Source organism: Ischnura elegans, chromosome 12 (assembly GCF_921293095.1).
Source record: "Ischnura elegans chromosome 12, ioIscEleg1.1, whole genome shotgun sequence".
Classification (NCBI taxonomy): domain Eukaryota; kingdom Metazoa; phylum Arthropoda; class Insecta; order Odonata; family Coenagrionidae; genus Ischnura; species Ischnura elegans.
In genome coordinates this window covers 93,602,587-93,619,606 of record NC_060257.1, presented here as the reverse complement: position 1 = coordinate 93,619,606, position 17,020 = coordinate 93,602,587, and the positions used below count along the sequence as shown (strand labels likewise).

The 17,020-nt window shown below is 43.9% G+C and overlaps 1 protein-coding gene across 1 annotated transcript in view; it reads left to right on the top strand.

Moving 5' to 3' along the window:
* The window catches only part of LOC124168753 (inactive dipeptidyl peptidase 10), a 456,211-nt gene that overhangs the window by 400,543 nt on the left and 38,648 nt on the right, over positions 1 to 17,020 (top strand). The window contains exons 8-13 of the mRNA XM_046547022.1: positions 6,521 to 6,732; positions 8,530 to 8,816; positions 11,462 to 11,565; positions 14,972 to 15,101; positions 16,228 to 16,365; positions 16,605 to 16,777. Of these exons, the coding sequence (XP_046402978.1) occupies positions 6,521 to 6,732; positions 8,530 to 8,816; positions 11,462 to 11,565; positions 14,972 to 15,101; positions 16,228 to 16,365; positions 16,605 to 16,777 (1,044 nt within the window). The remainder of the gene's footprint in view (positions 1 to 6,520; positions 6,733 to 8,529; positions 8,817 to 11,461; positions 11,566 to 14,971; positions 15,102 to 16,227; positions 16,366 to 16,604; positions 16,778 to 17,020) is intronic.

The following is a 17,020-nucleotide window of genomic DNA, read 5'->3' as shown; positions in this document are numbered from 1 at the left end:
CCTTCAAATGACAGGGAAAATTAGTGATTAAGCTGTCATTTTCTACATAAAAAAGTCATTGGTGGCGTCCTTGATATTTACTGTGTTCTTTATCATCAAGGCCAATGGCGAACGCGAGGCCAACTACTGAATGGAAAGAGGGACGATGGCGATCTTTGGCCATTCATGAAAATGACCGCCTCAAAGAGTCATCGTATGCGCTCTCACCCATAATGCCATCCTTGAACTTGTGCGTGAAAAAACCGTCGTTAAATTCAGGTTTAATGTAAGAATGGAAGGAAAAATGTTGTTGCATAGACTTGGGTCTCATAAATTCATTGGACAAGCTAAAATATTCAACCCAGAAAATTACATCTATGGTTTCTACAAATTGTACATAAAAAGCTATTGTTTAAAGTTTCTTCATAACTAATTCTATCTATTATTCGTATGGTTTAATTTAAGCTGTTCCTTTTATAGAGTGGACGAGGTAAAGTTAATGAATATTCTCAAGAAAATAGGTGTAGAATGAAGGGAAAGGCAACTCATTCGCAATCTGCATATGGCCCAGACTGCGCAACAGAGAGTAGCGGACGGAGGATCAGGGAGGGAAAGCATTGGCCGAGGAGTGAGGCAAGGCGCCGCTGCTTTTTAACGTATTCGCTGAGGAGATGGTAAGAGAAGCGTGGGACGAGTTGGAAGCTGGAGTGAAATTGGGAGGAATGATGCTCAAATCAGTGAGGTTTGCGGGTGATCAGGCGTTGATCAGCCAGTCAGCGAATGCGCTTCAGGCTCTAGTGGATGTGAAAGACGAGCACTGCGAAGAGTATGGGATAAGGATGAATCGCTAGAAGACCAAGATTATGCAATTTTGGAAAGCATCACGAGCAAGGGATGTGATATTCAAGATAAAAGTAGGTTGGGTAAAAGTAGTAATTACAGGAAAATGGATACAGCAGTAAGCGCATCGGGAAGACAATTACGTTAGCATATGAGGCGTTAATGAACTGGAAACGGCTCATGAGAGGATCATCGTTATACAAGAGTTTAAAGAGAAGGTTAGTGAAGAGTCAGATCTGGTGCGTGGTGTTATACTGTACGGAAACGTGGACGCTTAGGAGGGAGAAAGAGAGGAGACTGGAGACGTTTGAGATGTGGGCGTGGCGAAGAATGGAGACGGTGAAGTGGACGGAGAGGAGGAGGAACGAGGGAGTGCTGGACATGGTGGGTGAGGAGAGGCAGCTTTTAGATGAGATACGGAGGAGACAGAAGGTATGGATGGATTGAGTACTTAGCGGGGAGGGGATGTTGAAAACAGTGTTTAAGGGTTGAATGTTGGGTAAAAAAGAGAAAAGAAGAAAGAGAATAGGATTTTTAGATAGATTGAAAGGGAGAGTCTTAGTAGTGAATTGAAAAGGGAAGTGCATGATTGAAGGGGAGGTTCCCAAAATGCTTCTGAAGTACTCCATAGAAACCAACCTTAATCGAAAGAATACTTTAATAAAAATTAAAAAATATTCCACGGGTATATGCACAGATACATGGAATTTTTCAGTTGTCATCGTATTCTGAAGCATGTTTTGCATTCACTCGAGTACAAACTTTCTCTTCCAGCTGCGTATTTTAGCAAACTCAATGAAATTTCCTCGGAATGCGCCAACCAGTGGCCGTGACACTTAAAGAGCGAAGGCTAGTACCGCTACAGCCGAAAGGTATAAATAACACTTTATGGATCATACGCACCAAATTTGAAGTTGATGAGGGTTTTTATCTTTAGCTCGTCTGCTTGCCAGAAAAAAAAACATATTTGGTATGGAGGATGGTATGGAGGCTTTCGCGGTCATTGATCCTTTTCATTCCATTCAGTTTTGATCCATTTTTAGGGAGGGACAGCAATTTCCTCTGTCTTCCAGGTGGCGTCATCATCTCCTCAATGGAACGCACATCTTTTCCTTGTTCGGTTTTATTTATACCCGCATTGTTCATTGGCCGGATGGGAATTCGAGCTCGATTGTTGGGAGAAATATTTAAACGTTGAATCTAGCGGGTGACCACCTTCTAGATCTCCGAGTTCCGCTATTTCGATAGCATCGATTATTAGCCAAGGGAAATGCTTATTTTTTTTTGCTAGTATGATATACCCGTTAAAATTAAAAGCGTGACCGGGGTCTGAAAATGCGTGCTTGTCGACTGCGTAAGGGCGAAATTTTTCCATCTGGTTGCTTTTAGATGTTCTTCCAACTAACATTCCAGGACTTGACAACGCCTGCTGGAGGTCAGGCGAAACTGCTGTCTTGCAAAATGAATCAACGCAGCAAAAACTCGAAGACAACATCTACATCTACATAATACCCTGTGAGCCACCTCTAGGGTGTTTGGCAGGGGGTGATCAATCACCAGCATGCAGCATGTATTTGGACTCCCACATGCACACCTTACCGTCCAAAAAACGTCCCGTATAATAACAAACTATACGACTATATGCTGTTAGAAATAGAATATAGAATAGAAATTCAGAAACATGCTTTAAGTTTTACATAGGTTAGTAGGCTACACTACAAGTCATGCAATCTATTTACGAGGTCTATTGCTGCCGTTATAATCTCTTATTGATCGAGGAAAAAATGACATTCGGAATCTGTCTGTTCTACAATCTATCTCTCTTATTTTATTTATATGATCTGATCTTCCGTAGTACGTTGGCGTCCGCAAGATATGGTTAACTTCGTCAGAAAAGACACTGCTCTTGAATTTATCTATAAGGTTTAGTCTATTTTTCAATCTACAGAGATTCCCATCCGAGTTTATCTAAGAGGTCAGTTACACTAACAAGACTATCGTAACGACCTTTCACATACCTGGCAGCTCTTCTTTGCACGCGTTCTAACTCTGTTATTAAGCCTTTTTCATGAGGTTCCCAAACACTGGCAGCGTATTCCAAATGTGGTCTAACGAGGGAAAAGTAGCTAATTTCTCTCACTTTGTCGTCGCACTTTCCTAATATTCTTTTAACAAAACCCATTTTACGATTAGCTTGACCGGTTATTTCTCGAATATGTTTATTCCACGATAGATCATTATTGAGTCTAACCCCTAGATATTTCACGGATTCAACTGCCTTTAACTGGGTGCCCCGAATGATATAGTTACGCTGTAGGGATTTATTCTTCTTCCAGAAATTCATTACGACGCATTTTTCCAAATTTAATTCTAACTGCCAAGCATCGCACCAAGCTTGGATAGCAGCAAGGTCATTCGTTAGTTCATCTATATCTTTGCTGGAACGGATTTCTCTGTAAACTACAGCGTCGTCTGCAAATAATCGTAACTTACTCTGCACTACTTCGCCAATGTCGTTTATATAAAGAAGGAATAGGAGTGGGCCAATGACACTACCCTGAGGAACGCCAGAAGTGACTCTAACCTCATTGGAGACTGCACCGTCTAATACTACTTTTTGGACGCGGTCGCTCAAAAATTCTCTAATCCAGGAAATGACATCTTCGTCTAGACCATAAGAATTCAGTTTTATCGTTAACTTTCCGTGGGATACTTTATCAAATGCCTTTTCGAAATCAAGAAAAATCGCGTCTACTGGAATGTTTTCTTCCCCGGAGACTAAAATATCGTGGGCGAAAAGCGCTAACTGAGTTTCGCACGATCTGCTTTTCCTGAATCCATTTTGAGTTCCCATTAATAAGTTTTGCGCGTCTAGGTGTTTCATTACCGAGCTGACTACGATGTGTTCAAGGACTTTGCATGAGATGGACGTTAAAGATATCGGCCTGTAATTAGATGGCTGTTCCTTGTCTCCACTTTTAAATATTGGCGTTACATTACCGATTTTCCAGTCATTAGGTACTTCGTGTTGCTTGATGGATTTACTGAATATCTGCAAGTAATGGGCAATTTCTGAGGCTAGTTCTTTATATACGCGAGAAGGGATTTCGTCTGAACCAGGTGATTTATTTGGACTAAGCGATTTCAATATATTTTCTATTCCGAGCGTACTAATGTCAATAGCTGACATCTTATGTATACAGGGATTGTCATCGGTCTCGGGTGAGTTTTCGGAAGGCTCCGTGAACACGCTCTTAAAGTAGGAATTTAATAAATTGGCTTTATCGTAACTGCTTGTCAACACATCTCCATTGTCGTTTCTCAGCGAACATACGGTAGATCGTTTACCTTGAACTTCCCTAACATATGACCAAAATGCATTTGGGTTATCCTGTAACTGCTCTACTAGTGTTTTTCTTTTAAAATTCGTGAACGCATTCCTGAACGCTTCCTTCGTGGCGGCTTTAGTCATCCTATATTTTTTTATTATTAGCTCGCGTTCATTAGCGGATAAATCCGTGCTGACTTTTTTCATTTTAGCATGACACGCTCTCTGTCGCCTCAATGATTTTCTCACTTCCGCGTCGTACCATCTCGGTTCGCTGCCTTCTTTTACTATTCTACTAGGGATGTAGCTATTTATTCCCGAAGTTACGAGCGAAAGAAAAGCTTTCCAAGTATTCTCTACATTTAACTTTAATACTGATTCTTGAAACTCGGGGAAAGCATTTTTCAGATGACTCTTAAACCCATCAAAATCAGCTCTTTTAAAAATGAGAACTTTACGCTCTTTTTTTAAGTCTACAGCGGTATTTAGAGAAAACTTTGCAGTTACTACATTATGGTCACTTATTCCTTCGACAGTGCCAACGTTTATTACCTGATGTGGTATATTTGTCGCTAATAAATCAAGAATATTTTCTCCTCTGTTTGGTGCGGATGCTATTTGAAACAATGAATTAGATGTAAAAGTGTGTAATAAAGCCTCGCAGATCACTTTATCCCTCCCACCAGGAATGAAGCTATAAGTCTCCCAATCTATAGAAGGTACGTTGAAATCTCCACTTACAATCAAGTTTCTTTCAGGATACTTGGATGCTACGCTGTTTATTTGATTTTGAAAATCCAACATTGACGTTATATCTGAGTTAGGTGGTCTTTAATACGAACATAATAAAATAGTTTTGAATTTTGGACATTTAATTAAACTCCACACAGATTCAACGCTGGTCTCAGTTACGGTTATCGCTTGGCTGACGATTGAATTCTTTACAGCTATAAAAACTCCGCCCCCAACTCGATTAATTCTATCTTTCCGATAAACAGTGAACGATTTTGGGAAGATCTCATTGTCTAAATCATCATCTGTTAGCCAACTTTCTGTTCCAAAAATGACGTTACACTTCGTACTATGAATTAAATGGTGGAATTCGGGAATCTTATTTCTTAAACTACGGCAATTAACCACAGCCGCGATTAAAACTTCGGAAGTAGTATTATTGCGATTCGGGAATAATTCTGATTTGCTTTTGTCGAATAGACTATTCACAGGCTCTATACCGCTGATAAATGGAAATGCATGTCTTATTGTCTCACTATCAAAATGACTTGAGCCTTGACTGGCTTTGAACGTATTGCTCGACTGACGCTTCTCATGCTTAAATGTAATACCTGAAACGCTGATTTTTCTTTCTACTTCTCTATTCTCATTTCTGGAAGAATTTTTGTCTGTGAAAAGTTTTGAGCTTACCCCTTTATTTTTCAACCCACTAATATATCTACACTCTGCCCTACTCTCTACTCTAAAAAAGACCTACAGTGCTCAAATATGCTACTCGCTACACGACTAGCCGACTCGGCCGTGTAATGGACTCCCGAACGGTTCAGAGGGATCCGACACTATCGGATTGCCGGCCTAAGGTCCACGAAGGAGGCTCCGATGTCCGTGCAGAAACGACGCAGCCTCTGGTTTATGCCTTCCACTCGGCTCCAAACCAGAGAACCACGATCGATCCTCGGGACAAGACTACAAATCGAAAGCTCTATGCCGACCCCAATGGTCCCACCCACCCGCTTCACTTCGGCATTCAGATCCCGGAGGGAATCTAGAATTTCCTCAGATCCACGGAAGGTGGCATCATTGACGCCGACATGAGCCACAACCCGCAGTCTGGAGCACTTCGTGCCCCGTACCGCCGCACCAACCGCCTGCGTCACCTGAGGAACACCGCCACCAGGGATGCACCATGATGTTACACGGTCTCTTACACCCTCGCGGTCTGCCCTCTCCCGTAACGGGACCATCACGCGACGGACATTGCTACTCCTTAGCACTATGATCCCCCCCTTCCCACTCTGACGCCCCTTCCTAGGTGCCGGTTTCGGGGTAGGAGTCACGTCAGGCACCTCGGAGTTTCCATCCGACAGAAACTGGTACCTGTTCGAGACGGGGACGGGATTTGCCTCAGCATCCCCCAAACCCCGTCTTAGAGTGACACTACCACCGTCCCTCCGAGACACGACCCTCCAAAACTCAGATTTACGGGGTGACGTGACCCCGTCATCGAGAGATGGACCTCGAGGAAGGCTCTCGATCGACCAGCCGCTATTTGCAATCGGGCGAACCCGTGCAGCCAAAACAAGAATGCGGTTATAAGACGATTAATGATGGTTCTCGTTCCCTCCCGTCCTTTCTCAACAGCCACCATTTGCCGGTGCGTCTGAATCGGTCCAAGGTGCGAGCCGCTCGTCTGCAGTATGCTGGGTGGATGGGTCAGACGGAGGCGCTCGTCTTCGTCTCAGCCAACGACATCTACCTGCGACAGTCACCACTCAGCGATCGCGAAACGAGACTCACGCACTCCGGGCGACCAGGCATCGTCTACAACGGGGTCCCGGACTGGCTCTATCAAGGTAAAGTATCCACTACTCATGCACAACGTGTATTGCATTTCTGAGATTGTTATTCGTGGTGAAAACACTCCATTTCTCCTTATTCTAATTCTTCCACCTCTCTCCCTGAGGCTCCTTCCCCCTTAATCCTTCTTGATCTGTGCTATTGGTACTTTTCCCTTGTTACTTGTCCCTGGGGACTTTTTCATCAATTTTTCTTTCCATCATGTTTCCCAGGTGACTGCTGTGTCTCATTACGTAGCCAATCTAGCATGTTCTCCTTTGCTGTATAGTGAGTGATCCAGTGTCTTCTCTCATCATCATCTTCTTCTCTATACCTCCTCCTCATTCCTCTCCCCGTTGTTCGTTCATTTTATCTTCAGCAACATGTTGTTGATGAGTCCCCGAAAGTGCACACTAGTCCCCGAATAGCCTCTCCATAAGCAGACGAAAATTCAGTTCAATCAAAATAATTACTTCTTGAGTATTTAATGGAAGCCTGCACATTCAAAACGTGCTGATGACAATTATCGAAATCTTTAAATCGGACAATGCCAAGAAATCACGAAAACGGCACTGCTTCATACGAGCCATCATCCTTCCAAAGCTTCAAAATTTGGCCGCAAGGTGTCAGACCCTTTGTTTTCATTCTATCAATGAATCCTTACCTCTTCCTTCCTCTCCACTGCTTACCCAATACTCTTCCCTAGTCTGACACTGTATTCAACATATCCTCTCAGCAGAGTACTTGCTCCATCCAAATCCTGTCTCCTACGTATCTTCTCAAATATAGATGAAGAATTACACAATGGTCGGTTGAAGACACCCGCTTGCGGCTCATCACTTTTTTCAAGAAAAACTTTCAAGTAAAAAAGGTATCGCGGTTGTGCAGTAACGTCGGATTCGAACTTAACTAATCCCCTGCCCGCTTTGTGCTCGCTCCATCCATACTTTCTGTCTCCACCGTATCTCATATAAAAGCTGCCTCTCCTCGCCCACCATATATGCACTTCGTCGTCCACCCTCCTCTCAGTCCACTTCACTTTCTCCATCCTTCGCCACGCCCATATATCGAATGCCTCCAGTCTTCCCTCGCCCTCCTTCCTAAGTGTCCTCAGATCCGTGTAACCGTATAACACGACGCACTAGACTGGACTATCACAAGCCTTTTCTTTACATTCTTACGTCCACTCATCAGCCTCCTCCTTTTCACTGACGCCTCCTTTGCCAACGCGATTCTCTTCTGCATGTCAATTAACTTTCATTGCTTCCAACATCGTATGCCAAAATTAAAAAAAAACGAAACAATATGTAAAACCTAAGCAGACTTTGATTAAAAATCTGAGACCATAAAAATAAAAAACGACACTTATCTTCGTCTTGTAGCATCCATTGCAGCAATATGGCCATCGTTTATTGCACTTCATTCTTGGTGAGAACTCACACCGCCTACAGGCATGTGCATGTAATCTGGGTTTTGGCCTTTTTTTCGATGACCACGAAGACGTAGCTTATTGCATGCTGGTGGGCACTCACCCCCTGCCGGACTCCCTAAAGGTGGCTGGCAGGGTTTATGTAGATGTTTCCCGCAGATTTGTCAGCCCTCTTGACCTTCATGTCAATCTAATCTAGTGCCAATCATCTTCTCCCTCTCCTTCTGAATCAAAATGGCTGCCTCGTCTCTCGTATTTCTCGGACTTCCACATTTAATTCCCCGACTGCTACTCGTCACCGCTACTTCTCGGTCTTTCTACTTCGCCATCCCAATTCCTTTCGTGATATGAGATGAGATGAGTGAACTGTCCCTGTCTCTCCCAGAGGATCTGTTTGCGGATGGGGGCGAGGCGCGGATGGACGGCGTGTCTGGTGGCGGCGGTTGGGCTGGCGGGTGCGGGGGCTGGGCGCGGGAGGCGCTGTGGCCTTCGAGGAGCGGCAAGCGGCTCCTCTACGCCTCCTTCGACGACTCTTCCGTCGGCCAGCTGGCCTTCCCCTGGTTCTCATCGCCCGCACCCTCTGCACCCGACGCACCCGAAGCAGCGACCGCGCCCGCCGCCTCTTCCCTGCCGCGCCACTTTCCAGACGAGAGGACGGTACGGTACCCCACGGTAAGTCCACACTCTGACACACTAAGATCATCACTTTCTTTTGATTAAAACAGGAATCTGAATTAAACTCAAACTAACTCGAAGAAAGCAAGAAAAAAAACAAATTTAAATCAATGAGAAAACCGTACATGGTTGTACACTTCAATAAGAACCTCTGTCAACACCTAATTGGAAAACGAATAAATATCACCGAAAAGTCAAACGACACGATCAATGTGACAAAAGCATGAAAGTTTCGGGAATCAATGCGTTGTTGCATCATAGGGACAAAGATTACAAGACTTATGGTATACATAAAACTTTCCGATTGATTCATCAACGCACTGATGCTTGAAATTAAAGGGAATTAGGCGTAATGAAAATGGTGCAAATATGTATGATTTTATATTTTTCTATAATTCTATACAAAGAATACAATAGGAAGCGACGTAACTGTTTATTGTTTTCGGGTAATATTTGCCTAAAATTCGGTCTTGGATAATATAAATGCTGCCTCTGCAGTAAAAATATTTAAAACAGAATTCTCACATAAAGTGAGGCGTGCGACAACATATGCAATTAAAACGTGATTGAAACGTGCCACACGAATGCAGAATGGAAAAAGCGCTTTTGGTGCGTCTCGCATCGGAGGCTCTCCCCTGAATTGGGGGAAGGTCAAGTGTTTCTCTCTCTGATGAAGAATGACGCACTCACTCGCTCACTATGAGCCTCAGGGAAGGCCTCTTCCATTGCACTCCTCTGCACCCGGCGGACGCATTTCCAATTTCCCAACCTTCAAAACTCAAGCAACATTTCTAATAGGATGGTATTCGCTGATATGAGGCATCTAATGTACCAAATAAGACTTGGTTACTTCAAGACGCACTCTTCACGGGTATTACACCGGTTCTGGTGGTTCATGTTGGCCGAAGTTTAGCTGGAATTCTTTTTTAGCACCCCCAGGTTCTGTATTTCCATGTATATGAACTATTCTGCATCAACTGTTTCGTCGCTGATTGGTGGAGTCTCGGCCAATGAGTGCTGTCCTTTTTGTAATTGGGTCAGCATGATTTGGATCAAATTTTACCAGAACTGTGGCATCTTACGGCAGGAAAAACAGAGCTGCGGCATCTTACCACAGCCCTGAGGATGCTGGAAGAAGAATCGTAGCGAAACGTCGGCCGGCATGGACCATCCGACTCGGTGAAACATCCGAGAAGAATGAATGCATTTTTCTAGATTGTAACGATTCGCCGGGAAATACTGATAACTTTAAATAAGGAGTTCAGCATCACAAAAAGAGACTCACGCATTACTCGTGGCATTAAATATTTGACAAAACTCCACTTATTTCATGCCTTACAATACTGAAAGAGAAAATAACATTCCTGATAATATAAATCGGTTGATATTGATGATTCTTACTTTTCCCTTTGAAATGTGATTTTCTACCAGTTCAGAGTAAAAATAATAATTTTGAAGCAGCTTGCCGAGGGCAATAACACCTTCTCATTGAAAAAACACCTCGGCAAGTAAGTGTGATAGGTGGCGTGTGGAAAAAGTTAGAAAAGATACTGTGAACAAAAAATAAAAATAGAGATGGATAAATGTTGATTTCAAGCCATTGCTGCCAGTTAGGTGAAGTTTAGAGTGCCCTCGTGTACGCTGCTACAAAATGGACAACAATTCCAAGCGGAGAGAAATGAATGTTAATGACTGCAAAGTGACCAATCGCAAAGGAATTCATTTCACTTAAGCCAATCTCGCCATCTTGGGTGTCATTGTCTCGTGAGGAGAGCCAGAATCAGATCTCGCAGGTAAAAGTTTTACGTAAGCAAATGCAATATCCTGGTCTGGGACTAAAGGTGGTCACTTAGGTTGAAGAGGTCCCTTTAATATATCCCACATAACTCGTATTCATGTTCTCACCACTTGGCACGCATTTCAATCGGTTTCCAAAGATGTCCATAGCGCGGCGCTAAATGCTGAGCGATATTCATTTATTCCAACTATTTGCGATAGCATTGCCAATGAGAAACATGGACATTATGAATTTGATGGATCACCGCGAACATCAATTGCTGTTAACAAACAGCAATTGTAAAACAATTTCTCCGTGAAATCCGGATCGCTTTGCCCGTCTGAGGCGCGAGTGGGGACTTGTGCAAGCACATTCGAATGCGCGGGTCGTTGGGTCGTTGCAGCGATCGAATCGATCCCCCATGGAATGTAATATTCGTGGTGAACACATCTGCATGCTCAAATTCTATCACAAGAGAGGCAACGCGGCAATTATCCACTCCATTTCTCTTCATACTCACCCGGATTCGACATATCTTCAGGAGATATCTCAACAAGAGTTGAACGAGTTGAATCCTCTCTTAAATGCGACAGGTGACACAGCGAAATCGGTTGATTTTTTATTTTTTTTAAATAGAGTGGGAAATGCCCAAGTTGCTCTCCTACTTAAACACAAGTAAATGAAATTTCGCCATTCACTGGACATGCTTCTACTCTTCGACGCACGCACACGTTCGTATGTAATTAGCAGTGGTCTTCGCTTTCCTTTCTTCTCTTGTTTTCTCTCTCCTCTCACGCGCCTCTCTCTTTCTCTTGTTTTCCCCTCCCTCCTCCACATCTTAACCCTCCCCCCCTGCCTGACGCAGCCTGGGACCCCCAACCCGGAAGTGACGCTATGGGTGATGGATCTCGGTGACCCCGTGGCCCCACAGCGATCCGAGGTCAAGCCACCAGCAGTCTTCCAAGGACAGTGAGTAGCCTCCACCACCTCTCTCGCCAATGGTCAGCGCTCCGCTTGTGTCCTCTTTTGTTCTTGCTGTTTTTCCACCGCTCCAGTGGCGACTCCGAAAGCTCTCTCTCTCCCCACCTTCAAAGCCAATCGAAAACTACTAGAGTAGCAGAGAAAGGCAAACATGCCGGAAGACTGATCGAGATATTATTCATTGTTTTCTTTCACATTGAAAGTCTTTGAATTAAAAAAGAGTTGGATATTTGGGTTTGCTTGGATGGGTTCACGATAGCTAGAAACCATCAACCGCCAACTCCAACCGTCAGACAAGCTGAACTTTGACGTAAGCGGTTGGCAGTTTCACTCTAGCGCATGCGCAGTATGCATTGCGGACATTGGATTTCATTCGCTTCCCCTTGGGTTGGCGCATGGAATTCGATATCGCCATACTAGGCTTCCCAACTGGATAATATCTTCGCTGAAATATTTCCCTTATTTTATTTCTGATAAGGAATTGTTGAGCTGCCGACAGAGAGTTTCCCGACCGCGATAACCGATAGGTCGACCTGCGAGCGCTCTTTCCGAATTCGAAAATCGAAAATTATACGCCCTATACAATTAAAAAACTCAGTGGCTTACAAGCTGAGCTCCAGTCTCTAAGTAAACGTTCGGCGGAAGGCACGCGGAAGTTGATCGGCAACTGTCAGGGAGCATTCCCGTTGACGGCAATCGAAAAATGCCTCGCGGAAATAGAAATAAAACCACGGTTAACGATTGAAGTTTACGCAAATTTCAAATTAGGCTTCAGATTGCCCAATGCAGGGAAAATCACTCGAGTGCGATAGTTGCATCAGTGTGATGCGTCCGTTCACCTATTTAGTATCGTTAATAGTGTTCAAGAGAGTTTGTAAAAATACTCTATTGACCTTACTAACTCATGAAAAGTGACGGTCACTTTTTTATGTTAAAATTACGAGATAATGGCACAAATATGAAGACTAGCTTTTTGTATTAATTTTTATTTCCCTTTCACTCGCATCCCCTGGCACATGAAATATTTTGGGAAAAGATTGCCAAACCTCTGATCGCAACAAATTGCTCAGTACAAGGGGCTTGGGGAAAATTCCCATGGAACTGAATCGACCCAAGGACTTCTGAGTCGCGGCGCAGCATCTAGCCGTGTGGGCCTCTTTCAATCTGCCATCGGATGACAAGCAAGCAGGAAAGGGTGGTACTGTGCGCTGTTGCCCGACAGCCGAAGCTCCGCGCTTCAATTCCCGGTCTAGTGACATGTCAATGGATTTTTTAATCCCGGCAATGGATGTGAATTCCGCGGCCGTTCTGGCGACATGTTTGAAATATTTGCGACTGAGTCCCGAAGATGCGAGGATTCGTGAAGCGTGCTGTGGGAAGGCTGGAAAAGTAAAAGTGAATCACTATTTCACTCCGTTCGTCCACACCATGACTATGGTATGCGGCGCAGAGAGAATCAATTAATCCGAGAACATAAGTTGTAAAATACAAAGGGCTTGATAAAAACAAAAAAAACATAACTACGTGATTCGTGGAAAACCCGAGGAGCGAGCAGAAAGCGTCATGCAGATTTTAAGCGAATTAGGCTCAGAGCAGATAGAGACTCGGAGCTTAGATTGCTTTGGTAATTACGAATCTTTCAGTGCGATACATAGAACATCACATTATAGCCCACTATATTTCCAGGTCCGACAGGAACGATAAATTTAGAGGGATGTGAATTTCTTTTTTCCTCCAAAGATGAAAGGGGTTTAATAAATACTAGACATATCGTGAGAGCATTCCCGTTTTTATTTGTAATCGGCCAGCGCACTAACCCCCCCCCCCCCCCCCCGGCCACACGGCCATTGAGGTGTCTTGCATTGTGGTAGTGTGTCCATGTTGATGAATGCACGCGACCAAAAAGTCACCAGAGAAAGTATTAAATGATTAGCTAATCACCGAACCAGCATGAAGAGAGAGGGGGGGGGGGAGAAATCGATTTGACAAACGATAAATCACAACACCTGGCAACTTGCTGCCCCAGCGGCGGTGGCACCACTCTCAATCAACCGGTGTTCCAATGGCTTTCAATTCCAACAATGGGAGTTTCGACAATGATTCCATTCTTCAAATTTTTCATTGCGAACGAAATAATTGAAATCCACGATTCTCTTGATTGAACCAGTGGCGCCGACTCCACGGGGTCTGGGGGGGCCCGAGCCCCCTCAAAATTTTGTTATGGGTGAGAGGAAAAAATGCGTCAGGCTTGTCGATTTTCCGCGGAGTGTCCAGATATCGAGATTCGAGTTATCAGGGTTCCAATGTTGATCATATGACTCTTCTGAAAGCTTATAAAACTTACTACTTATAAAATTTCCCGGCGCAAGATCACCGGTTTGGCCCCCCCAATATTTTTTGTAAGTCGGCATCCCTGCTACGAACCCATGATATTTGCGAATTGGATTCAAATGATTATATTTTATCATAAATGAGCGCTCAAGGAAATCAGCGTATTTTATTTCAATGAACGTCGAATGCATAGCGAACTAAAAAGTGAAAGTCAGTTCACAGCGATGATTCCTATCAGCAATCAACCTGAATTGCCTACATCCAACCCGCCTTCCAACGATTATAAACAAATATAAACCTCTAATCCCTCAAGTCATTTCCTTTTCTCAGATTTACAAAATCCAAATTTTTACAATCTGAATCCGGTGGAATCAAGCCGATCATTGAGAACTAGTTAAATTCAATGGATTCGGAACCCAGATGAATCAGTTGATCCTATAGCAACGCAACCAACTTTACTGGTTTTGAACGCACCGTTCGTTTTGAACTATCTCACCAGAGAATCGTGATTCGAATCATTCCATTCACTACAATGAGTCATTCGGTTTAAACGATTCTTTGATGGACGACGCTTTCTACACTTACTTCCGGAACACCTCTAAATGGGTTGCAATAGCTGCCACGCAGTTCTCGATATTTGAGAGTTCATTTGGATCGCCTCCTGACAACATTGCGAGCGTTGAGTCGCCACCCTTGTCTCCACTTGACTTCCACTATCCTATCTCTGTCTAAGTTCTATCTCTCTCACGAAGCTCGTTTTATTTTCAAATCCCCAAGGCCTGGTGACACGGCACCTTGGATAACCCGTCCGAGTTCATGTCTAGAAATGATTTTGGTGGACATGCACGAACCGTATTCGAACTACGTCTATTTTCCATTCGCACGAGTAGGTTGTTCCCACGGTTCATTTTTGCGTTCATTCCCGCGTCCATGCATCTAGACATGAACTCGCACGAATTAAAAGGTATGGTGGGGCGGGACCTGCATGCGCATCGAGTGTAATAGCGAGTGTCCCATGCAATTTCACACCCAATCTATTCTTTCCTCTTGTCCCCTCTAATAGGGAGTACTACCTCATGTCCGCTCAGTGGGTTGGAGGCAGTCACAGCATCGTCTCAGCCGTCTGGATGAATCGAGCGCAGAACCTCAGCGTGGCCGCCACCTGCGTCGAACCCGAATGGACATGCGTCGAGGTAAGAGCGTCCGTAATTCCGATGCATATCGACATAGATCTCGGCTCACTGAACACAAACCAGAGGGTTAAACGTATAGGAGTCACCAGTTTGTCTCGTTCATTTTCGTAACTCCTTTGTTTGAGCGTCTATTCGCTTTCAAAAATGTCCACAGAGCGGCGATGAGTGCATATATTTTTCTCGATATTTACTTTATAACTTAATGATCACGAGGAACATCCCCAAAGAATCGTGAATCTGATGGATCACATTAAATCGAATATAGAATTTTATTTACAGCTCGATTTCTGGATTATTTCCCAGTAAAATACGGAGTGCACATCAGCGACGCAGAATGCCCACTTTGGTGAACCCATTTTAAATCGCGTCGAGAGAAAATAGATCTAGAGGTCATAGAATAAAATAAAATTACTTTGTTCTATTTCACACTTTATTTTAAATAGCACGACCCGGGTTTCAGCATCTAATGCTATCATCAGTAATTTTGAAATGAAAATACACAACTTGCGATACATATTACCAATGCTACCTTTTATTTTACTAATGTCAGATAAAAAATTGATGCAATATAATATCAATGAGATGTCGCTATGTTGCTAGGGTAGTTTTGAGTTAAGTGAGGGGCCCACGAGCTGAACTGAAAGCGATGAAATGCATCATATTGCATCAATTTTTTGTCTGAAATTAGTAAAAAAAGATAGCATTGGTAATATCATTCTAGCTAGGAAAGTTATAAATTTCTCATTGCCAAAATGTTATTTAGAAGTTAATTATGATCTAAAATAGGTATTAACATTGCTATGCCACTTTAGTACGAAAAAATAAATCATTTTCAACTTTTCAACAAAATATTTCTTATTCAAGTTATGAAAACTGCTACGAAATGGCTACATTTAGACCAATTATTATTTTTTGAAGTCACTTCACCAGGAATTAATTTATCCGCATGACTTTCTTATAAATAGCGGTGATATCAATCAGTGAAAAATTTGTGATCATACGTGGTGTGTTAAAAAATTTCACCATCTAAAGCTACAATAAAGTAATATCACTTTTACCTCACGCGAGGGATGTGGACGAAAACTGGTATTCAACTGATATAATTTTTATATAAAAATGACTGCAGACGCACGCGGAGAGGGCGCTGGAGGAGGCGTGGGTGGAAGTTCGCCCGCCCCCCGTCTTCCCCGCCACGGTGACCTTCGGACGAGCTGACCCCACCAAAGCGTCCGTGGAGAGCTTCCTGGTCCTCGCACCTGTGCAGGTCAGTGAGCATCACGCGAAAGTTTGACTAGGGGCCGCAGACATTCTATTGAGGGCGAGATAATTAGAGTCGAATGCCATAAGGTTTGATTCATGAAATTAAAATACGTGTGGCATTGATCAGGGCCCTCTGTTGACAAAGCCCTCGCACTCAGCCGCCGTCGCATTCAGGGGGAAATTGCGCAGCTGTTCATCCCACTCAATGCGCCCCAATTCATTGTTTTGTTTTTGTGTGCGCAGGAGGGCACTGCGGACCACTTCACTCACATCAAGCACGTGTCGTTGGCGCCTTCGGAGGGCGATCTTCACTTATCTCCGTCCGCAGCGCCCGTGGAGCAGCGGATTTCGGTGCTGAGTCACGGCCGATACGAAGTCGTGCGCATCGTGGGCTGGGACGACGCCCGGCACCTCGTGTGAGTGAACACAAGTGCATTCTCTGGCATCATCCTCTGATGATGGATCAGCCAAGCCATGATAATATTAGTATTCTAGGGCGGAGGTGACGTCAAGGTTGCGTTCCTCACCTACGAGCATCCTCTCCTCACCCACCATGCTCGACACTTCGTCTTCTCTCTTCCTCTCCGTCCACTTCACCTTCTCCTTTCTCCTCCAGAGCCACATCCCGAAGGCTTCATCATCAGACCCTTCGAAAGCCT